Source organism: Poecile atricapillus, chromosome 9 (assembly GCF_030490865.1).
Source record: "Poecile atricapillus isolate bPoeAtr1 chromosome 9, bPoeAtr1.hap1, whole genome shotgun sequence".
Classification (NCBI taxonomy): domain Eukaryota; kingdom Metazoa; phylum Chordata; class Aves; order Passeriformes; family Paridae; genus Poecile; species Poecile atricapillus.
This window is the reverse complement of record NC_081257.1, coordinates 9,997,382-10,019,189: the sequence shown is the minus strand read 5'-3', so window position 1 is coordinate 10,019,189 and position 21,808 is coordinate 9,997,382. Positions and strand designations below refer to the sequence as shown.

The 21,808-nt window shown below is 61.1% G+C and overlaps 3 protein-coding genes across 5 annotated transcripts; all 3 read left to right on the top strand.

The window, feature by feature from the left end:
• The first annotated feature begins 337 nt into the window (after positions 1-337).
• On the top strand, positions 338-1,945 carry ABHD14A (abhydrolase domain containing 14A). The gene is made up of 4 exons (XM_058844984.1): positions 338-552; positions 683-798; positions 1,079-1,314; positions 1,574-1,945. Exons 1-4 carry the CDS (start codon positions 338-340, stop codon positions 1,754-1,756), a joined length of 750 nt encoding a protein of 249 aa, XP_058700967.1. The 3' UTR covers positions 1,757-1,945.
• Positions 1,826-7,988, top strand: ACY1 (aminoacylase 1). Of its 3 annotated transcripts, none has more exons than XM_058844982.1 (15): positions 1,826-2,191; positions 3,463-3,595; positions 4,192-4,256; positions 4,753-4,857; positions 4,965-5,059; positions 5,250-5,326; positions 5,591-5,680; positions 5,917-5,973; positions 6,075-6,148; positions 6,248-6,297; positions 6,479-6,623; positions 6,706-6,774; positions 6,870-6,949; positions 7,211-7,271; positions 7,412-7,988. In XM_058844982.1, exons 1-15 carry the CDS (start codon positions 1,826-1,828, stop codon positions 7,574-7,576), a joined length of 1,632 nt encoding a protein of 543 aa, XP_058700965.1. In that variant the 3' UTR covers positions 7,577-7,988. The 3 variants fall into 3 exon arrangements, with proteins under 3 accessions (XP_058700965.1, XP_058700964.1, XP_058700966.1); XM_058844981.1 differs by having other exon boundaries at positions 3,451-3,595; XM_058844983.1 differs by lacking the exon at positions 1,826-2,191 and adding an exon at positions 2,193-2,255 and having other exon boundaries at positions 3,451-3,595.
• A 1,390-nt stretch (positions 7,989-9,378) lies between these two features.
• SEMA3G (semaphorin 3G) lies at positions 9,379-21,298 on the top strand. Its single transcript, XM_058845252.1, has 16 exons — positions 9,379-9,474; positions 12,919-13,079; positions 14,108-14,170; positions 15,652-15,771; positions 16,388-16,478; positions 16,564-16,680; positions 16,933-17,075; positions 17,155-17,269; positions 17,371-17,440; positions 17,617-17,761; positions 18,009-18,240; positions 18,355-18,446; positions 18,710-18,751; positions 18,921-19,146; positions 19,421-19,560; positions 19,653-21,298. Exons 1-16 carry the CDS (start codon positions 9,387-9,389, stop codon positions 20,115-20,117), a joined length of 2,310 nt encoding a protein of 769 aa, XP_058701235.1. The 5' UTR covers positions 9,379-9,386; the 3' UTR covers positions 20,118-21,298.
• The last annotated feature ends 510 nt before the right edge of the window (positions 21,299-21,808 follow it).

Below are 21,808 nucleotides of genomic sequence, written 5' to 3'. Positions count from 1 at the left end.
AGCTCTGGCGAGAGCCGCCAAGTCCTGGACGAACACAGCAGAGCTCTGCCGAGCTCTGCCGATCCCCGGCCGATCCCCCGAGCCGGGGCTCCGCTGCGGGCTCCGGCCGTTGTCCTTCGGGGCTGTAGTGTCGCGTGCTGCCGCCAGGCGGGGCCCGAGGGCGCAGCGGCGCCGTGCGCGGCGGGCGGGGGCTGACGGGGCCGTGAGCGCCGGCCGGGGGCTCGGGCTGGGCCCGAGCTGAGTAGAGCAGCGAGGACCGGGACCTGCTCCCCCGCAGCAGCGGTGCCGGGGTTCCGCAGCCCCGCGCTGCCGCTCTCCTTGTCCACCGGGAGCGGACATGCTGCATGCCCGCAGCCGGCTGGGGCTGCTGCTCCTCGGGGCGCTCCTCACTTTGCTCCTGTACCTCTTGCTCCCGGCCGCCCGGCGCTCACGGCCTGAAGAGGGGAAGCGGGCTTGGCGGGCGGCCAACGGCACCGTGCGGACGGGGATGGCTGCGGGAGAGCCCCCCGTGTTCTACAGGGAGGTTCCCGCAGCAGCTGTCGGCCCCGGGAGGTGGGTCAGCCCGCCGGCAGCTGGGGGGTGCCAGGCCCTGGGCTCGGTCTGCACCAGCCCCCGTGGTCGCCGGGCGCTGCAGGCATGGCAGCCTTTCTGAGCCCCTTCCCGCCTGTCTTCCCCCTCGCAGGCCCGATGTCCTGCTCCTGCACGGCCAGGCGTTCACCTCCAAGACGTGGGAGGCCTTGGGCACACTGGCGCTGCTGTCTGGAGAAGGCTACCGTGCGGTCGCAATAGATCTGCCTGGTAGGACCATGGCACTGTGCTTGGGCAGCTTCTGTCCCTTGCCTTAGTCACTGCTGGGTTCTGTATCTCTTTAGGGAGGGCTCTGGATAGTTACTGGTGATCCCTGGCATAATGTGCCTGGGATTTGTCTGTGTCCTGCGGCTTTGATGGCTGCAACTGTACAAGCCTGGAGCTTTGTCAAGTGTCCATTTTTTGCCAAGCCTTTGAATCCTGGTGAGGAGAGACCATTGCAGGCTGCACAATGCCCCCTGACCACCCTATGTCCTCTTCTCCATACCAGGCTACGGGGATTCGCCCCCACTGGAGATGGCAGTGACAGCACAGGGCCGGAGGACTTTCCTGGACCATGTTTTCCAGGAGCTGGGCATGCAGAGGCCTGTTCTCGTCAGCCCCTCCATGAGTGGCCGCTTTTCCCTGCCCTTCCTCCTGGCGCATGGGGACCGGCTGGCCGGCTTTGTGCCCATCGCACCCGTGGGCACCAAGGACTACACTGCTGAGCAGTACCAGAGAGTCCAGGTGTGTTTTTGGGCTCTTGGGGGCTGTCCTAGGTATTGGCAAGCCGTATGGGCCAGCTGGCTGCAGGGTGATGTGGAGGGTGGCACTATTTTGGGGTGAGTGAGGGGGACCTGTGACCCCCAGCTCAGGGGGGTGCTGGCACCTGCCTCCCCTCAGCTTTGCAGCCGTGGTGATGGAAGGAGGTGGGCACAGCCCAGGGGGAGTGGTGGCCATTTACCCCTCTGACAGCTGCTCTTGTTTTCTCTCTCCCCTAACCAAGACGCCCACCCTGATCCTGTATGGTGACCGTGACACCCGCCTGGCTCCCCAGGCCCTGCAGAACCTCCAGCACCTCCCTGAGCACCGTGTGGCTGTGCTGCCTGGTGCTGGCCATGCCTGCTACCTGGACAAGCCAGAGGACTTCCACCAGGCCCTTCTGGATTTCCTGCGCCAGCTGAAGTGAGCGGTGCCTCCTCCCTGCCAAGCAGAGGGACTGGGGCGTCCGAGAGACTGGGAGGCACAGACGACTGGCATGAGGAGTGCTGCTCCCTCCTGGGATATCCCCAGGGTGGCGGGGAGGGGACTGGACTGTCCCTTGCTGGCAGGACAGGGTGTCGTCTGTCACGAGGCCAATAAACTGATGCTGCTCTGGTTTCTGCGTGTGTCCCCAAGCGCCGTGGGGCCCCTCGAGCTCCAGCCCCATCTCTCTGCCGCTACTGTGGGGCCAGGAGGGTGCACGGTGCCCCTTGCGTGCACCCTGCCCCTCCTGCGTCCCCCGCTCCTCCCCTGCCCGCCCCTGCCCGCCTCCTGCCCGCTGCTGCTGGCGGGGCGGAGCGGAGCGGAGCGGAGCGGGGCCGGGCAGGGCCGGGCGGGCAGCGCCGGCGGCAGCAGCGCTGAGGTAGGGCCGGGGGCGGCGGGGGGCCGAGCAGCGGGGCCGGGCAGCAGCGCCCGGCACCCCGCGGGTGGGTGCTCCGGTGCCTTCGCCCCCCCTAAAGCCCGGGCCAAGATACCGTGCACCCCCCCCGCCCCCCCTTGCACCCCTCCTCTACTCCCCTGCACTCCCTTGCCGCACTGTTGTGCACCCCTAACCACGGTATCTTGCACCCCCTGCACTCCTAACCACGGTATCCAGCACCCCTCTGCCCATGCTGAGCCTGCACCCCAATAACGCAGCTGCTGCAGCCCTAACCACGGTGCCCTGCACTGCCCTCTGCTACCCCCCCCGAGCACAGTACCCCTGCAGCCCTACCCGCGGGACCCTGCACTGCCCACAACTCCAACCATGGTGTCCCTGCATCCCAGCTGCAGAACCTCTGCACCCCACTGTGCCCCCTGCCTGCACCCCAGCCATGGTACCCCAATACCCCACCTCTCCCCCTTTGCACCCCCAGACACCGTACCCCTGCACCCCTAACCACAGTCCCACTGCACCCCCCATAGCCTCCCTGCACCCTCTGCTCCCATACCCTCCCAGTGTTTGCCTTCACCCCTCCTGCTGAGCCCCCATGTGCCCCGAAGTACCCCACATCCTCCTGCTCCTCCAGCCACCCAGCTTTCCTCAAACAGCTCCCACAGTAGCCTGTCACCCTAATGTGGTCCCCCAGTACCTCTATCCTCTGTTAACACTCCATCCCCCTTCACCACCCCCATTTCCCTGCACCCCCAGAGCCTTTCCTTGCGGCTCTCCTGCACCTACTAGCCAGGCAGTTGCCCCTTTTTCCTGCCTGTGTCCCCTTACACCAGCATCCTGCCTTCCCTGCCTGCATCCCCCAGCATTCCCACAAACCTCTAACCCCTGGCTAATCCCAACTACCATGTCTCCCTACCCAACATACGCTTCTTCTTTCCCCTCCTTCACACTCCCCCACCCTTGTCCCCCTTTCCTCCCAGCTAGCCCTTCCCTGGATTTCAGTCCTTGCCAGAGCATCGTAGCCTGTCCTGGCACTATATCTGGGGCTGGAACGTGTTTTGGGGGAAGAATGACAGGCCAGTGTGGGGGGCACACCCCATCCTGCCCTGTACCCAAGTGGGGGGCATTTCTCTGGGACTCTCCCAGGAGTCCCATGAGACCTTTGTCCCATCGCCCTTTGGTTTCTATGACGACCAAGCATGCCGGTGGACTTTGGAGGGGCCGGTGGGTGATTAACCATCTTGCAGCTCTTTCCCCAGAGCTTTGCAGCCCTGGGCCCAGACATGGCACCTGGGAAGCCTGGGAAGAGCACGGGGGCCTCAGAGAACCCCTCGGTTACACTTTTCCGGGAGTACCTGAGGATTGACACCGTCCACCCTAAACCTGACTACGGTGAGGATTGGGGGGACGGGACGGGGAGCCATGTGGGGATGGGGTAATGCGGCTTTGCAGCTCTGACCTTTGGACCCATGTGCCCAAGTCCTGTACTGGGGTGTTTTGATTGTGGTGTTAAGGAGTGAACTCCTCTGTGCCTTATCTCTGCTGGTGTCTTTGGTTAGGACAGGAATGTCTCAGGTGCCCTCAGAGCTGTTGTTTGCTTCTTCTAGCCCTGTGCCCCTTGCTCCCCTTTCCATGCTGCCCTTGCTCTGGGATGGGGATGTCTTCTGTGTAGGTCTCCTTCTGATAACATTTATGTCTTCCCACTAAAGTGCACTTTACTGGTGAGGAGATCCCTAAATTCCACTGGAGAAACACTCCCCCTGAACTCACCCCCTTTCAATTTATTTTTTTTTTCATATTTCCCAAGTCCTCACCCCAAAGGTATGGTGATGAGCTGCTCATGGCCACTTCTTGTGTCCAGAACCTGCAGCACTTCTCCTCTCTTGTCACCTCTTTCCTTGGTCTGAGAACCCCACAGTGCCTTGGGGTCCCTGAGGGTTTGTCATGACGTAACTGACGTAACTCTGGGCATCCTCACTCTTCTCCAGATGCGGCTGTCCGGTTTCTGGAGCGTGTTGGCACTGACCTGGGCTTGGCCTGCCAAAAAGTGGAGGTGAGCAAGCTGAGAAGCAACCTTCAGTCTGTCCACCCATCCATCCATCTGCCTGCATGCAGAGCTGGACAGGAGTGAATCCCCTCTGCCTGTAATCCTCTGCTGACCTGAGCCCTTCCTTAAGCCAGTGTTCTGGCTGCTCCCTGCTGACCTTTGCAGCTGCCTGTGCTATGATTAGCTGGGGACCTGGCAGTGTCACGTTGGCTGGGGCCGTCCTGCTGGGCAGGATGTCCTGGGAGACTCCCAGGCACCGGGGGAAGATGCTGGGTTTGTCTCTCCTCTGAATGGCAGCCAGGTTTGCCACCTGCAGCTGGACTTTGGCTCTGGGGGTTTAGGAAGGCCTGCTCCTGCTGCCTGCCCTTTCCCAGTGGAGAAAGGGGTGGCAGGTGGCATCCAGAGACTTTTCCCAACCGGATGCTTTTTGGCTCCAGCCTGCTGGTCTAAGGCTTTCTGTCCCCATCCTGGACCCTGGTGACATCCTGCCTTCATCCCACAGGTGTGCCAGGGCCATGTGGTGCTGATCCTGACCTGGCAGGGCACAAACCCCCGCCTGCGCTCCATCCTTCTCAACTCCCACACCGACGTCGTGCCTGTCTTCGAGGTGCTGGGACAGGACGAGGGGTGGGAAGGGCACGGAGAGGAGGATGGAGTGGAGGGGGGCTGGTCCCCTCTGTGCCCCTGTGCCATCGTGGATGCTCTTCTCTGCAGGAGCACTGGACCTACCCACCCTTCGAAGCAGTTAAAGACTCGCAAGGCAACATCTATGCCCGGGGTGCCCAGGATATGAAGTGTGTCTCCATCCAGTGAGTGGAGGGCTCTGCACCTGCTGGGTGAGCACGGTGCTGGTGGTGTCTCTGAGTGATGCAGGACAGGATGCCACTATCCCCAGGGTCACGGGGGCCAGAGATGCTACTGCTTGACCTGCCCTGAGGTGGCTCAGAGCACGCAAACCCCTCTCCTGCACAATGACCGTACACTACCTTCCCTTGCAAGGTACCTTGAGGCCATCCGGAGGCTGAAGACAGAAGGGAAATCTTTTGCCCGCACCATCCACCTCACCTTTGTGCCTGGTGAGTCCCCAGGCTGTCCCCTCTCAGGAGGTACAGAAGGGGCTGGCAGCTGGGTGGTGCTCTGGAGTCTCCCGTGGCAGCCAGGCACCACCCAGCCAGGCTCCCCAGATACTGACCTCCCCTAGCTCAAGGCTGGAGAGGTTTCCATGTCCAAGGACATCACAGGTGTGCTGATGGCATCCAGGCTGGCATGGAAGGAGGACTGGGTGTGGTGGGCTGGGGGATGCCCCAGTTCCTTCCTCCACGCCAGGCTTTCCCCCACAGATGAGGAGGTGGGCGGACACAAGGGCATGGAGATGTTCGTGCAGCGCCCTGAGTTCAAAGCACTCAACGTGGGCTTTGCCATGGATGAGGGTGAGTAGCGGTAGGGCTGGCACAGGGACATGTCTCCTCTTGGCACACACTCCTCTTGGCATCACTCCCCAGGCACCAGCATCCCACATGCTTCCAGGGACCCCCTTGGGGGATCTTTCCCCCGGGCAGTGACCCACACGATGCCAACCTGGAGGAAAATACTGCCAGGACAGAGCAGAGGGGGCACATCATGGTACCCCCATGCCCCACTGACCCCCTGTCTGTGCCCACCACAGGCCTGGCCAGCCCATCTGACACCTTCAGTGTTTTCTATGGCGAGAGGAGCCCATGGTGTGAGTATCTGTGTGTCCACTGCCCTATCCCTGGCTCTCCTGGGCACTGATGCTATCCCAGGCTTCCTGCTCAACCCTTCCCTCTACACCTGCTGCTGCAGGGATAAAGGTGAAGTGCATGGGTAGCCCCGGGCACGGGTCCCGTTTCATCAGCAACACGGCGGCTGAGAAGATGGTAAGAGGGGGTACCCCCTGTGCACCCACCATGCCTGCCCTGTGCTGCCAGGCACCTGCCCATGGGGCTGCTCCTCACCCACTGCACTTCCCTCCCCAGCACAAAGTCATCAGCTCCTTCCTGGCCTTCAGGGAGAGCGAGAAGCAGAGGTAGGAGATGGGCAGCAGGATGGCAGTGGCTTAGTTCAGTTCTGGAGGGGGCCTTTGGGATCTCAAGCCAAGCTGTGACCTGGCGCTGCTGCCCTGTGCCTCAGTTTCCCCATTTTGGGTGACGGCAGGGAAGCACTTCTCCCCAGGTGGCAGATAGTGACTGTCCCTTGCATCCCCCAAGGCTCAAGGCCGACTCAAGCCTGACCCTAGGGGATGTCACCTCTCTCAACATGACCATGCTGGAGGGGGGTGTCTCCTTCAACGTGGTGCCCTCCGAGATGGCTGCTGGCTTCGACATCCGCATCCCACCCACCGTGGACCTGAAGGTGGGCACTGTGCCAGCCCCACGCAGGAGAGGAGTGGGATGAGGGTACCCTGCTCACACCCCTCCTCTGGTCTCTGCCCCAGGCCTTCGAGGAACAGGTGGCCACGTGGTGCCGTGGTGCCGGTGATGGTGTCACCTATGAGTTCCACCAGGTGAGGGATCTCAGCCACCTGGGCATATTGTCCCTGTCCCTCTTCTGCCAAGTGCCACCCCCTTGCCCCTTCATCTGCCCTCTCCCTCTTGTCAGAAATGCATGGACCAACACATCACCTCCACAGAGGAGTCGGACCCATGGTGGAAGGCCTTCAGTGGGGTCTGTAGGGACATGTAAGTAGTGTCCCCAAGAAGGGCAGGACCCTGACAGGGACATGAAGTCAGGTGGTCCCTACAGGTTTCTGAGGTCATGTCAGGGGTTGGGATGGGGAGCATTGTAATTTGCCAAAGCATCTCCCTGTTGCCCCCCAAAAAGGGATGGGGTTGAGTGTCCTGCAGGGCTGAGGGATGTCCTGGCACAGTCTTTTTTCCCATGGGGTGTGAGTAGGACAGGGGACTTGACTGTCCATGCTGACACAGGGTCTCTCTTGATAGGAAGCTGCAGCTCAAGCTTGAGATCTTCCCAGCTGCCACTGACAGCCGCTACGTCCGAGCGGTGAGTGTGGTGCCAGCCTGCCACAGGTTCCCTCACCTGGGGTGAGACCTGCAGCCCCAAGCAGGAGCTGTGTCCAGGTGAAAGGGAGCATGTGGTGCCCATGCCAGCTCTGACCTCACTCCATGTCTCCCCATCTCCAGGCAGGACACCCTGCTATTGGCTTTTCACCCATGAACCGCACCCCAGTGCTGCTCCACGACCACAACGAGTTCCTGAACGAGCAAGTCTTCCTGCGGGGCATCGAGATCTACGCCCGTCTCCTGACTGCCCTGGCCTCAGTGTCCCCGCTGCCTGCCGAGGGCTGAGTGCCCGGCGAGGGGCAGGAAGGGGGTGCCAAGCAGAGAGACCCAAGGCTTTAAAAGGAGGGGCAGGGGCTGGGCACAGCGTAAACCTGCTAGCGTGCTGAGGATTTAGATGGATGGCATCGTGCCATGTTGGTTATGTTCAGGGCTGGCCTGATGGTGACACCTGCAGGGTTGTGTCCCCCTTAGCCAGGTGCCAGTAAAGCCTCATGCCCAGGTGCCTCCAGCCTTTCCTGGTGTTGTCAGTGCCTCTTCCTGTCCCTGTGCCATCTCTGGCTGCACTGGCTGGGTGGTGAGGGGCTGTCCAGTGCCCCACTCTGCCTCCCCATGCCTTGCCCTGCCTCCCTGCCCACTTGCTGAGGGAGCTGGGGCCAGTGCTGCCCACCCTCCCTATCAATAAATCCTGGTAAGCACAGCCTGGAGTAGGGTGGCCTGTCTGTCTGTCTGTCCATGATAGTGCTGCCCACAGGGTCTCAGCCAGGCACTGCAGATTTCCTCATGCAGTGCAGTTTGCTGGGGTGCTTCTCCTCCCCTGGGCTCATTGCCTGCATGACAGCAGTGCGGGCAGGATCCTGCCTGGGCAGGCTGAGGGGCCTCTGCTCCTGATGGGCCTCGGGGCATTGGTGCTGGGCTTCATCTGTTCCTTCCCTTCCTCCCTCCAGATCTTCTGCAGCTTCCACAGACCCTCTGGTCAGGGCAGGCAGCAGCGGGCCTGGGCAGGCACCTCTGCTCACCTGCCAGAGCTGCCATCGGCTGCATCTCCTTCCTGCTGCTTCCCAGCCCTGTGTGGCTCCCCAGCGCCCCGGGGTGTGGGATCTGCCCCAGCCATGCGGTTTCTTGGGGAAACCAAGGGCCCACTGAGCGAATTGGGGTGGTTTTACACTGCTCAGGAGACTTCCAGAGCTTCTCCACTACAAAAGGCTGGGGGTAGCCAGGGCCCTCTGGCCTCCTGACCTCTGTTTTAACTAAGAGAGCTGCTGGAACCCTTGTGGGGCTGGGGATAATGAGGCTGCCCCGTGCTGGGCTGGGGGAAGAGATGAGGCTGGTGGTGACAAAGCACCGAGGAAGAAGTCACCAGCTCCTCTGCTCCTTCCCCTCCATCCAGTGCAGGGGGAAGTCCAAGGTTTTTGGATGCGGGACACACCTGCTGTGTGATGAGCAGGGATTCTCTGAGGTCTCGTACAACCACATCCCATGGCCCAGCAGCCCTGGGGGAGGTTGGCATGGGAGTGGTGTGGCTACCATGGGCTCCGTGCTGGCCAGGATCCTTGCCCAGGGTGCTGGCACCTTTGCAGGCAGTCAGTGGTGCATCCCCTGCCCTGTCGGTGTGTGCTATGTGTGCCCCCCTCGACCTACTCAGTCCCCTTCCCCCGCTGGCCTGCTGTCCCCAGCTTACCTGGCACTGAGATGGGACCTCACAGCTGCGTGCTTGCTGGTGCTTGGAGATCACACGACGCTCAGCATCCTTCTCGGGGGGCAGGTCTGTCTGTCCTCTCCTACTCCCCCAGGAGCGCGAGGCTGGGGGACCAGAGCTTCCCTCCCTTGCTCCCCATGCCCAGGGACGAGGTGCTGGCAGGGTCACTTCTGGGGAAGGGGACTGCAGTAAGGCCTAAAGCGATGCTGACAGGGGACACTTCGGGGGTGTGCGGAGTTCTCAGGGTCCCCGCGGGAGACGGGGCCATCCCCCCGCGCATCCCCGCCGCCCGGGGCTGGGGTATGGCGGGGCCGGGGCGGGCCGGGGCGGGCCGGGGGCGGTCGGATGTCGGCCCCATAAAAGCTCGGTGCCACCGACGGCCGAGGGCGCGGCGGCGGGATGCGGGCAGCGGTGGCGGTGTCGCTGTCGCTGTGCTGGCTCTGGGCGGCGGGGCACAGCCTGCCCCGGCTCCGCCTGTCCTACCGCGGTGAGCCGGGCCGGGGGCACCTGCTGCGGGACGGGGGGGCTGACCACGGAGGGGTGTCCTCAGGGTCCCCCCTCCGGGGGCCGGGTGGGGACTTGGGGAGCCTCAGCTGCGGGCGCTGCGCCCGAAGTGCGGGGTTTTTTTGGTGTGGTTGGTGGGCAAATTGTGCTGGGGGCTCGGGCTGGGCTGCGGTTTCGGGGTTTGGCTGCCCGGCACCCTCCGCTCCCCACGCGGGACGTCTCCCCTTCCCCCGAGGAGGAGGAGGAGGAAGAGAGGAGCCGGGTGAAGGGGACAGGGGATGCGCCAGCGGGCTCCGCGCCGGCCCCGCCGCTTCCCATGGGGGATCGTCTCCCACGCGAGGAAACTGAGGCACGGCGGCGTTCTGGCCCCGGCACGCTTTGGCTCGTGTGCTGGGTGGGTGCTGCGGTGGACCCCCGGCGTGCTCAGCATCCTGCCCTCGGCTGGCTGGGGGGTCCCCGGGCTGCGAGCCCCGTGGCGCTGGGGTGCGGGTGCTGGGTGCCGGGGCCCCTCGGGGGCTGCGGGGGCACTGCTTGGTTTTAATTAAAACTCTCTTTGTGATCCTGCTCTGGCTCGCCGCATCCCCCGCTCTGCCAACCTAATCCATGTGCTGCTCCAGCCAAACTTGACAGAGCCTGGGGCGCCCCAATCTCCTCCCGGCCTCAAAGCAACGAACCTGCTCTAAAAAAATCAACATAAAATAAATTGCATAACGTGTATCTTCCCCCTTCCTTCCCAGAAGGGGGAAAGACCCGGGCAGCCCAGCAGTCCCAGAGCCTCGGGAGCTGCAGTGCCAGGGAGAGTCTGCTCCTATGCTGCCTGGGCTGGGGGTTCCCGGGTCTGGCTGCACCCCCTGCTCTGTCCTGGGGCACAGCAGGTCACCCCAGGGGCTGCCTCTCTATTGAACGGGAAACTGAGGCACGCAGCCCCCCCATCCCCTTACCCTGGGAGCCCGGGATGGCTCATGGCTCTGCCCCGTGATGCGATCCGGTGTCCTCAGGCTGGGTTTGGCAGCAGGGCGAGGAGATTTGGGGTCTCAGCAGGAGAATCGTGGGGCTCAGGGTCTGGCTCAGTGTCTGATCCACTCCAGCACAAAGTCCAGCCGTGCGGGGCCGTTTCCCAGGTGCGAGGAGCTGCCCGGGGCGGGGTGGAACCTCCTCAGCCTCCCACGGGGAACGAGCCACCTTTGGAAGCTTTTTTTTTGGGCTTTTTTTTTTTTTTTTTTTTTTTTTTTTTTTTTTTCCCTTAAGCTGATTATTCCATTCGTCTTCCAAATTGGAAACAGAAACTGAAATTTCCCATGAAACAAATTGTGCCACCGCCTTCTCCCCGGGGGAAGAAAAAAAAAAAAAAAAGAAAATTTCAATTAAAGATATTAGAACCTCTGAAATTAAAAAAACCGTGGTGAGCTGAAGCTGTTCGTGCAGAGCTCCTCGACCTGGGCTCTGCGTGCCTGGTGGTCCTGGCTGTGAGGTGACTTTGGGGGGTGACAGGGACAGGTGTTGTGCTGTGGGTGCAGTGGTGGCCATGCACTCAGCTCTCCCTCACACTTCAAGCCACTCTTTTCCTTTTGTTTCTACGTCCAGCAGTGTCTCATGTAAGAGGGGAAAAGAGCATTTTGCTGCTGTGTGGACCAGAAGCATTGCCCTGTGCTCTTTGCTGTCTGTCCCAAGGGACCCCCTCTGGGGGGTGGCTCCCGTGGGAGCCCCACCCTGGGGTAAAGGTGTCCCAGGGATGGATGGGGCACGGCAGGGGCTGTTCCCTGGGGACTTGAAGAGGAAGGCGCCCTGAGCCAGTGTAACCCGAGGCGCAGGAGGAATTCGCCAGGTCTGGGGGAGAAGGGGAAGCCTTGCCTGAAACAATGAAGGGAGCCTGCCGGCTTTGCCAGTGTTGTTTTGAGCTGGGAAAATATTTTTGCTGGGCAAGAATAGAAGGAGCCGGCAGCGTTTTCCTGGGCTGGACGCAGCGATATGGGAGGACCTGATGCTGGGAGGGCACCGGGAGGAGGGTACAAGGCTGGGTGGAGGGACCACCACTGCCTGGAGCCAGCTCTGCTTGCAAGCACAGGGGGAGGATGAGGATGGAGCCGCTGGCACTATATCCTCCATGCCTCTGGCATCAGCAGTTAGGGCACTGGGACTGCCCTTGAGCAGGGATAGGGTGTGTGATGGGGTGAAGGTGTCGTCTCCAGCTTGGGATGGACCTTGTCTCCCTTGCAGGACCTAGATGAGACATTTCTCACCAGGATGGGGCATTATGTTGCTGGCCATCTCCTTGCTGGAAGTGACAAATGTCCTCCCAGCAAGAGCAGGACTTGGTACCCCAGTGTCCTGACCTGTGGCGACTGGATTTGTCCCAGTATCACCTCCCCTCTTACAGGGACATGTATGAGAGATGCTCAGGCTGGGTGTTTCCCTGGGGTCAGCAGCAGTGGCCGGCACTCTTCCGGGCTGGAGGGTGTTTGGGGACAGAGCTGTGCTCATCAATGGTGCTTTGTCCTTCTCCTCCTTCTCTGTCTGGCAGGCACAGTGGCCTGGCCTGGGGTCGGGATGGGTTTTCAGAGCCCCACAAAGCTGAGCAATTCCCTCTGGCCCTCTCCCTCTGGCAGCTGTGGAAGCTGTGGGCGCCACCATGCCGGCTTGATGACCCTGAAAGTAATTTCCCACTGGAATTCAGTCAAGCCACTGCCCCTGTGTCATCGTCACTGTGAGGGTCCCCTTGGCATCCCACGAGATTCAGGCTTGGGCTTGCTCTGGGGGCTTTGACTGTCAGACCCTGTTGCTTTGGGATGTGATGTCCATCCCAGGGATGCAGCCTGTCCATCCCAGGGATGCAGCCTGTCCATCCCAGGGATGCCCCTGTGCTGGTGCCTCTCCCCAAGTGCCTCATCTGTACCACGGGGGTACAGCCTTCCTTTCAGTGACTTCTGGTGGCAGTGGCAGCAGCGGGCTTTGTGTGGCAGTTTCCCCATGGCACTGGCTGGGTGCCTGCTATTGTGTCCTTGGCTGGTACTCAGCAGGGACAGGACCTGCTTTCTGCCCGCCCTGTGTCCGGTCTCACCACCATCCCAGCTCTGCCTGAGCCCAGCCTGGGGCTGATGGCACAGCTCAGCTTGCTGTGGCACGGCTGCAGTAGGAGCCTGGAGTGGTTCAGCCAAACCTTGCTGGGGGTGGCAACCTTGCCTGGGACCCTGCTGCTTGTTGGATCTGCAGCTTTGTCCTTGGCTGGCAGGGAGAACAGCACTCCAGCCAGGCTGAGGCTGGGATGTTCATGTCTCCAGGAAGGGATGGAGACACATGCTGCAGTCTAGAGTGGCTGTGAGCAGCATTGCTGACTGCAGGACAACTCCATGATACTCAGAGGCAGCAGCTCAGAGGAACCCTTGCGGCTGGGCTGGCTTCTGCTGATGCTTTCATCTCTTCCTGGCAGAGCTTTTAGGCACCAACCGCTCTGTCCTCTTCTTTGGTCACCGCGGCTTCCTGGGCTTCCGCTCCCTCTACCTGGACGAGTATCGTGACCGGCTCTTCATAGGAGGGAAGGATGTGCTCTACTCCCTACTCCTGGACAGGGCCAGTGCAGATGCCAAGGAGGTGAGCTGTGCGCTGCTGAGCATCCTGGGGTATCTGTCCACACCCTGGCCCCCTGTGGATCTGTTGGTGCCCAGCTGAGCCAGGCAAAGTCACTCTGAAACAAGACCTGCCCTGGGGACAGCCTCATCTCAAGTGCCTCCAAGTTATTCCATAAACTTGTAGTGCCTGTCAAGGGCAGGCTGGCTGTGGTGATTGGAGGAAAATTAGTTTGCAATAGTAATTATTATCAGCCTAGAAGACTGGTGGTGCAGCTCACTAGTGATTCCTGCATACTGAGCATTGTTTTGGACTTCACTCTTCTAAAAAACTGCCATTGGGAGATTGAGTGCTGCCTATCCCCATCTGGGTATCCCCTTCACAGGCCAAATATTCAGCTGAATGCCTGCAGAGACAAGGAGCTAAAGGGATCCACCACTGCAAGAGGTTGTTCCAGGGTTCACCTGGCAAATCCCCCAAATCTCTCCTGGTTCCTCAGTGGGAGAGGTGATGGACCAGAATGATGGTGCTGGGTGGTAGCTCCCCTCCTCTTTCACCCTCTCCACTTTGACTTTTTGTTTTTCAAACGTGGCTCTGGGCTGTTTCTAGCTGAAGAAGGAGGAGGAGGAGGAAATGAAGTGCCCCTCGGCGTGCTGGGTCACTGCGGTGGGGTCAAGGGCTTGTGTACCCAAGCTGCCCTTGGTCTGAGAGCTGCTAAAGGCTGTGGGGGACATGGACTCCATCACTCCTGCAGTCCCCTGGGCACCCTTTCCCCAGGCCACCCACAAGCCCACCCCCTTCCAGGCCAGCTCCAGCCATCCCCAGCATAACCACCCAAATCCAGCCCAGCTATGGGCAGTGAATGCCAGGATGCATCTCCCCAGGAGGGTCCTGCTCGGGGTTGTAGGGTGGGAGTTCTAGGCTGGGTGCGCTCCAGGGAGCTGTGGTCGCTGTCTCCATCCCCTTGTCACTGGCAGCCCGGGGATGTGGATTTGCATGGCTGGGTCCCTGCTGTCCCTGCTCCCTGCTCCAACAGACCCTTTGTGTTCCAGATCTATTGGCCACCACGCCCTGGGCAGACACAGGAGTGTTTTCAGAAGGGGAAGGATCCAGGGGTGAGTCTTTCCCCATGTGTGTTCTGCTCTGAGCTGGGGGGCCTCTTGTGCCAGATGGCTCACCCCATGTTGGGGCTGTGCCATGTCACCTGCCAGGGATGGCCCTGGGGCTCAGGGGCCAGTTAATCCTGGTACAAGAGGGAAACTGAGGCAGGGAGTCTGTAGCCAATCCTGGCCACACAAGAGGCTTGCTCCAGGCTCTGGAAATCCTGTCCCAGTTGCTCTGCTCAGCCCTGTGGCCACAGAAGGGTGGCCAGTGTGTCCCATTGTGGCTGCATGAGCAGGCAGGGATAGCTGGGCTCTGGGACCGGAGCTTGGAGGGACCAGAACCCCCATGCTGTGCTCCAGACCCCAGCAACACTGCCTGGCCCATCCTGGCTGTCCCTGATGGTGGGAAATCTGTAAAGGACTCAGGTTTGGTGACCTTGTTCCCTAAACCTTACCCCTCTTTGCATCCCCCTGCCCCGATATAAAACAGGACTGTGGCGGGGAGAAAGTCCCCAAGGCTCCCCTGGCCCAGACAAATTGCTCCCAGGAGTCCCTGTTCTGCTCTCTGTGTTTATTTTACCAGCTCTCACCGACAGATCCAAGCCAGGGCAGGCTTAACTTTTTATTTTTCTTGAACATATATTTTTCTTCACTTGCTATTTTAGAGGCTCTTTGCAAAGGGAAAATAAACAGCAGGAGGCTGGGAACCCCCGGGGCGGCTCGGCAGCGGTGTTCCCAGCAGATGAGGGGCCTCGCATCCCGCTGTGGAGGGGACAATGGAGGGCAGGCAGGGCTGGTGCTGGCCAGGGGGAGCTGCCAAACTAATGGTGGAGAAGGATGGGAACCCTTTTCCAATGGGGACTGCCAGGAGAGAATGCACAAAGTCAGAGGTGGCAGGTCTCCAGCCCTGGGAGTGTCGCTGCTGCTGTCCCCCAGAGAAGGGGACAATTCCAGACAGCAGCGACCAGGGCTGTTCTGGAGGCAGCCCAGGATGCCTGTGGGTCTCTGTCTACACTGTTTCCTCCTTTTGTTTCATCCCTGGCGTAAGCAGGAACATGACAGGGAAGGATGTCTCTGCATCTGGTCACGTCCTGGGCGCCAGGGGTTTGGGGCAGGGTTTGGAGCTTGCAGGGCAAGTGATGTTGCTCCCCTGGCTAGTGTGGACTGTGTGACAGTGCACAGGTGCCTGTGGGCAGGAGATGCCCAGGTGGCAATTGGATGCTACGTGGTTCCCCTGGGATGCTCTTGGCAGCAGGAGGACCAGTAAAAAGCTGTGTCATTTTGCAATGGGCTGGGGTCCACCCAGATGGAGTCCATACAAGCCCTGTCAGTGGGCACAGGCTGCCACCCCAGATCCCTGGCACCAGGCTGGAGGCAGGGAGCCAGGGCTGGGGCTCACCCACTGTCGTAGGGCCCCAGGCAGAGGCAGGGAGCTGGGGTTGGGCAAAGCACCAATACCTGGTGACCCTTCCTCTGCCCTGGTGTCCCCCCAGACTGACTGTGCCAACTATGTCCGTGTGCTGCACCCCTACAACCGGACACACTTGCTGGCCTGCGGGACAGGCGCCTTCCACCCCATGTGCACCTTCATCTACGTGGGGCACCGTGGCGAGGTAGGGCAGCATCCCCAGCAGGACACCCCTGGAATGCAGATCCCCATTGCCTGCCTCTCTCCTGAGGGGCTTTGGGACTGCATGGGGACACTGGATGTGTAGTTTGCTCTAACCTGAATACTGGTGGGGGGGTGGTGTCAGGAACCAGCTCCCTGCTGTCCCTTTGTCCTTCTGCTACCCCTGGACTGGAGCGGGGGGCGGTGTAAAATCCAGCTTTCCCACCTGTCTGGCCTGGGATCTCCTTTATAGACATGTCCCCAGGGGCTGGTGTCCTGACAGGGGCTGAGGTGGGGGTGGCATTTGCTCCTCTCCCAGCTCACTTCTCGTAAATTAAGTTGGCTGGGGTGGAATGGCAGGACAGCCCTCAGAACCCTCCCCACAGTCTGGGCCTGTCTGGGCAGCAGGAGCCTTCTCTGTACCATGATGACTGACCAGGTGGGTGGGCAAGCAACAGGGCTGGTTGTGCACCCTCATGGGATCAGTCTTGCCTCAAAAAGCGTGGATCCTGCTTCCAGATGGTCCTTTGGGTGCACTAAGTGCAAGTTGGGCAGGGACCTGAGCTGGCCCCTGCCTGCCCAGGCACAGCCCAGGGCTCACCTGCCTGCTCCCTCCCCAGCACACCTTCAGCCTGGACCCTGCCAGCGTGGAGAACGGCCGGGGCAGGTGCCCGCACGAGCCCAGCCGTGCCTTCGCCAGCACTGTCATCGGTGGGTTGTCTTCCTCTGGATCTGGGAGCCTCTGGGGTGTGTCCCAGGGATGGTCCCCGTGCCATCCAGCTGGGTGTTTTTGCAGGTGGGGAGCTGTACACTGGCCTCACCGCAGATTTCCTGGGACGTGATCCCGGTGTTTTCCGCAGCATGGGGACCCGCTCTGCCCTGCGCACAGAGGTGGACCAGCGCTTGCTTTATGGTAACAGCTTCCCTCTGCCTCTCCATTTCCCCCAGCAGGGCTAATGCCAGGGACCACGAACCTTGTGGTGGCCAGCGCATCTGTGGCCATGGTGCAGCATCCCCCCTGCCAGCTAAGAGCAGGGAAAGGCACCAGGGCAGCAAGGTCTGGGGGATGGTCCCGGCTGGCATCCAGCCCCAGCATGGACTGGGGGTCTGGAGATGGTGGCTGTGCCCTCTCTCCCCACCTGACATGGCCAGATCTTGCTTGTAGATCCCAAATTTGTGGCAGCCCACTTGATCCCAGACAACGATGACCAGGACAACGACAAAGCCTATTTCTTCTTCACGGAGAAGGTGGTGGAGGCAGACAGCAAGGAGCACGCCATTGTCAGCCGTGTGGGGCGTGTCTGCGTGGTAAGATGTTGGTGGGGACCGTGGGGGACAGGCATGCACCAAGTCACAGCAGTGGCCCTGATACTCCCTGTCCCTGCAGAATGATGCTGGTGGCCAGAGGGTGCTGGTCAACAAGTGGAGTACTTTCAACAAGGCTCGGCTGGTGTGCTCAGTCCCCGGCCCTGGTGGCATCGACACCTACTTTGATGAGCTAGGTAAGGTGTGCATGGAGATGTATCTCACTGGGGCTAGACACTTAGTTGGTGGCCACTCTCTTAGTTGGATTCCAGGAAAAAAAACATGCTTTCATTTCCAGAGGATGTCTTCTTGCTGAGGACGAAGGATAGGAAGAGCCCGGAGATCTACGCCCTTTTCAGCACTGTCAGGTGGGTGGTCCAGCTCCAGCCTCTGGGGACATCTAGCTGCAGCTGCCCGTGACCTGCCCTGTCACTGTCATCAAGGGTTGCTGGCTGCTCCCCTGGTCTGTCTGGGGATGTCAGTGTTCCCACTGCCAGCAGCACCAAGCATGGCTCTGCTCAAGCCACTCTCCATCCCCTTGCAGCCACGTTTTCCGGGGTTCTGCTGTCTGTGTGTACCGCATGGCCGACATCCGGGAGGTGTTCAACGGGCCCTTTGCGCACCGAGACAGCCCCCATCACCAGTGGGGTGCCTACGAGGGCAGGGTGCCCTACCCACGGCCGGGCGTGGTGAGTGACTCCCTGGAGCTCCTGGTCCCCTCTGCTCCTCCAACTGCTCTTCTGGGGTGGTGATGGAGCCATCCCCCATCTTCTCACCTGCTGCAGAGGTCAGCTGGTCTGGCAAAGGGGTGGAAAAGATGGATTCCAAACTGGAAGGCAGAGAGGGACCCAAAACAGCTCTGAGGGGTGATGGAGGGGGAAGGAGTGATGGGTGCTGGGGTGGCTGGGCTGAGCTGGTCCCCTCTTGTCCCTGCAGTGTCCCAGCAAGACCACCAACCAGCCCCGGCGGCAGTACGGCACCACCAAGGACTTCCCTGACGAGGTGCTGCACTTCGCCCGCGCTCACCCGCTCATGCACAAGCCCGTGTACCCCCGGCACCGCCGGCCCCTCCTCGTGAAGACCGACCTGCCCCACCGGCTGCGCCAGCTCGTGGTGGACAGGGTGGAGGCCGAGGATGGGCAGCACGACATCCTCTTCCTCGGCACAGGTGAGCAGCAGGAGCAGAGTGCAGGATGGAGCCACAGAGCTGGGGGTCCCAGTGGGCACCCCCCTGGGCTGTGTGATGCAGGGTGCTCACACCTCCATCCTCCTTGGTTCCCAGATGCTGGCTCGGTGCTGAAGGTGGTGGTCATGCAGAAGACTAGCTCAGCTGTGACTGAAGAAGTCATCCTGGAGGAGCTGCAGGTTTTTAAGGTGACATTTACTGCCCCACTTGCAAGGGAGGGGGTAGTGGGGTGGGCTCAGGTTGGGGACATGTGGGGATGGAGACTCAGGGCTGTCCGTGCACTGTTGGTCACTGGAAGGTCTCAGGGTTGTGGGGGCAGAGGGTGGCTGGGGATATTTTCACCTTCCCCAAAGCATTTCTGATTCTCTGCCATGCCCTGGTGTCTCTGAATGAGCCGGGCTGTCTGTGGTGAGGATTATGCCAGCCTGATGTCCACTCCCCTCCCCTACAGATGCCTGTGCCCATCACTCAGATGGAGATCTCCGTCAAGCGTGTGAGTACAGACACGGCTCGGCCATGGGGCTGGGGACTGGCAGGTGACCACCTGTGGTCGCCAGCCTCTTAAAGCTATGTGATGCTTGCCCTGGGATGTCCTGGCTGGGCCCCCAGGAGCCAAGCCCATGGAGGTTGCCAACAACACCACCTTGGTGCTGTTCCCCCAGCAAACGCTCTATGTGGGCTCCAGCCTAGGGGTGGCCCAGGTACGGCTGCACCAGTGCGAGTCCTATGGCACTGCTTGTGCCGAGTGCTGCCTGGCCAGGGATCCCTACTGTGCCTGGGATGGCACTGCCTGCACCCACTACCAGCCCTCCAGCAAGCGCCGCCAGCGCCGCCAGGACGCCCGTCACGGCAACCCTGCACACCAGTGTCTGGACCAGAACCTGACCGGTGAGAGACTGCGGGGCCCGCAGGGCTGAGGGGCTCCTCCAGGTGCCCCAAGATGTCCTGACATGCACAGCCCTAGCACACAGAAGGGTTTGTAACCATTCTGCTGTCCATCTCATAGACCATGCCCCAAGAGAAGGTGGGTGCTGCTGGGGCTGGGCCTGGCCACTGGGAGAAAAGGGGATGAAGCCCCACGGTGGCCAAGGGGGGCTGACACCTGGGCAGGTGGAAGCCTGGCTCTGCTCTCCCTGTGAGCCTGTGTCTGTGTTTACCCTAGTGGATGATTTTGAGAGCGTTGAGGAGAAGGTGCTTTATGGAGCAGAGGACAACAGCACTTTCCTGGAGTGTGTTCCCCGGTCCCCACAGGCCAGCGTGCAGTGGTTTGTCCAGAGGCCCCCCGACGAGCAGCGGGATGAGGTGAGGCTCCCTTGCTCCCCGCTCCCCTTGTGGGGATACAGGAGGGATGTGGGGCCAGACCTGGACCCTCCCAACCTCCTGGTGGCCGACAGGTGAAGACAGATGAGCGGATCCTGCAGACGGAGCATGGGCTGCTTTTCCGCAAGCTGCACCGGCATGACGCTGGTGTCTACTACTGCAAAACGCTGGAGCACGGCTTCACCCAGACGGTGGCCAAAACCACCCTGGAGGTGATCACCAGCGAGCAGCTGGCACACACCTTCCCCCAGGGGCCAGGGGATGAGCTCCCACACCTGCTCTGCCCCGAGCCCCGGCTGGTGCCACAGGCTCCCAAAACCTGGTTCAAGGACATCATGCACCTCATCAGCTCCCAAAACCCACGGCGGCTGGAGGAGTACTGTGCCCGCCTCTGGTGCAGCAGCCGCCCCCACCACCGCAAGAACAAACTGGCCCAGGCCAAGCTGGTCCTGGCTGGTGTGGATGTGGCCAAGAAGGGACGGACAGCCAAACCCCACAGCGAGAGGAACCGTGTGCCCCGGCAAGCACCGGCCACTTAGAGAGGGCGGGGTAACGGATGTGGGGCAGCGGCAGGCAAGTACCAGCTCCCTGTGCTGCTGGTGGCCCTGGGGGCCTCTTGCCCTGCTGGGTGGCTTGCAGTGCTGCCAGCCTGGTCCCCCTGGTGAGTGGATGGGCAGGTCCCTGTCACCCTCAGTGGCTGCAGGATCACCTCACAAACAGGTGGTGAGGTGGGACACGTTGGCCCCCCTTTGCTCTTGCAGGTGATGTAGCAGCTGGGGGCCATAGTCCCTGGGTGGGCTGGGGCACAGTGGGACGGTGCCACCCAGGCCATGCTGTCTCCCAGATCCCTCTGTGAATACTGGGGCCATGTGTGGTGCCATGGGAGCGGCTGATGGCTCCAGGCTCTTTCCACAGCAGCACAGAGCCTGGGGAAGATGATGCCTGCTCATACTGGGGGAAAGCCAGCATCATCCCAAAAAGCCTCTATGTGCAGGAGGAGCCCTGTCACCCGCTGTGCCTGGGGAGCCGGAGCTGCGCTGTACCACCCAGGGTGGATCCTGGGGGACAGGGCTCCTTCCTACCTTCCCTTGGCACTGGGACACACTCAGCAGTGCCAGCCCGTTCCTGGGTGCAGCTCCCCACTTCCCCTCTGACTGCTCCACAGCCACAGTTTTAGGGCTGGAAAGGGTTGGGGAGAAAAGCAAACGGCTGTGGGCAGGTTAGACCTGTTCCTGGGTAAACACTGGGAGAGGCACTAATGCCACTGTTGTCACTGTGCCCAGGTGGGAGCAGGGACAGGCAGAAGACAGCCCCAGCAGAGTTTGGGGGGCTGCACCACAGCTGAAGTGGTTTCTGCTGCTTGGTGGCCCCACAGAGCTGGGTGGGACATGGCTGGTTTGGGTGGGTTCCTGCTGCTTGGTGGAGCTAAACCAGCACCCAGGACCTTCCCCAAACGCAGGGGCTGGGGGTAGGTGCATGGAGGGCACCTCCAGGCTGCCAGCAAGGTGCTCCTTGCTTTCCTCACCCGACATGAGCTCACTCATGGCCAGCCTGGGGTGATAAAGATCTGCCCCTTCCTGAGGCAGGGCAGTCCCACACAATGGTGTGAACTGCAGCTCTGCTGGGACCGGCATTGTTCAGAGCTGGAGGAACGGGAAAGAAAAATAATAATAATAATAATTAAAAGGCCCTAAATAGCTCACACAAAGCCAGGTCGTGATATCATCTCTCCTCCCTGTGTGTGTTTGTGCTGCAGCAGTGGCTCCCTAGGAGCAGAGGCCCTTGGCAGCACTGCCCCATCCCATTGAGACAGACTGGGGGTCCTGGCCCCCTTCTCCAGCACCTTGTCCCACCTCTCCTGCAAACTCCATGTGTCTCCTGGGATGGGAGAGCTGCGGTGGGGCTGGCAGGCTGGGACATGTCCTGCAGGGAGGGGAGTGGTGCTGGTAGCGTTGATTTACGGGGCCAGACAGGAGCCAAGCACGTGGATTTGGATAATCACAGGCCTGGGGGGCACAGGAGAACAACGGCCAACAAGCAGAGACAAGGAGGGACCTGGGTGGAAAGCCAGAAATGAGACAGGAGTCTGATTCCTCAGGGCCTGGATTAAACAGCTCTGCAGCACCTGCACTGACCCGTGCTGGAATGCCTGCACCCTTCTGCCTCCGAGTGATCCCTGTGCTCCACAGAGCAGGGGCTGGGCTGCCCATTTTGGGGGAGGTAGCAAGAG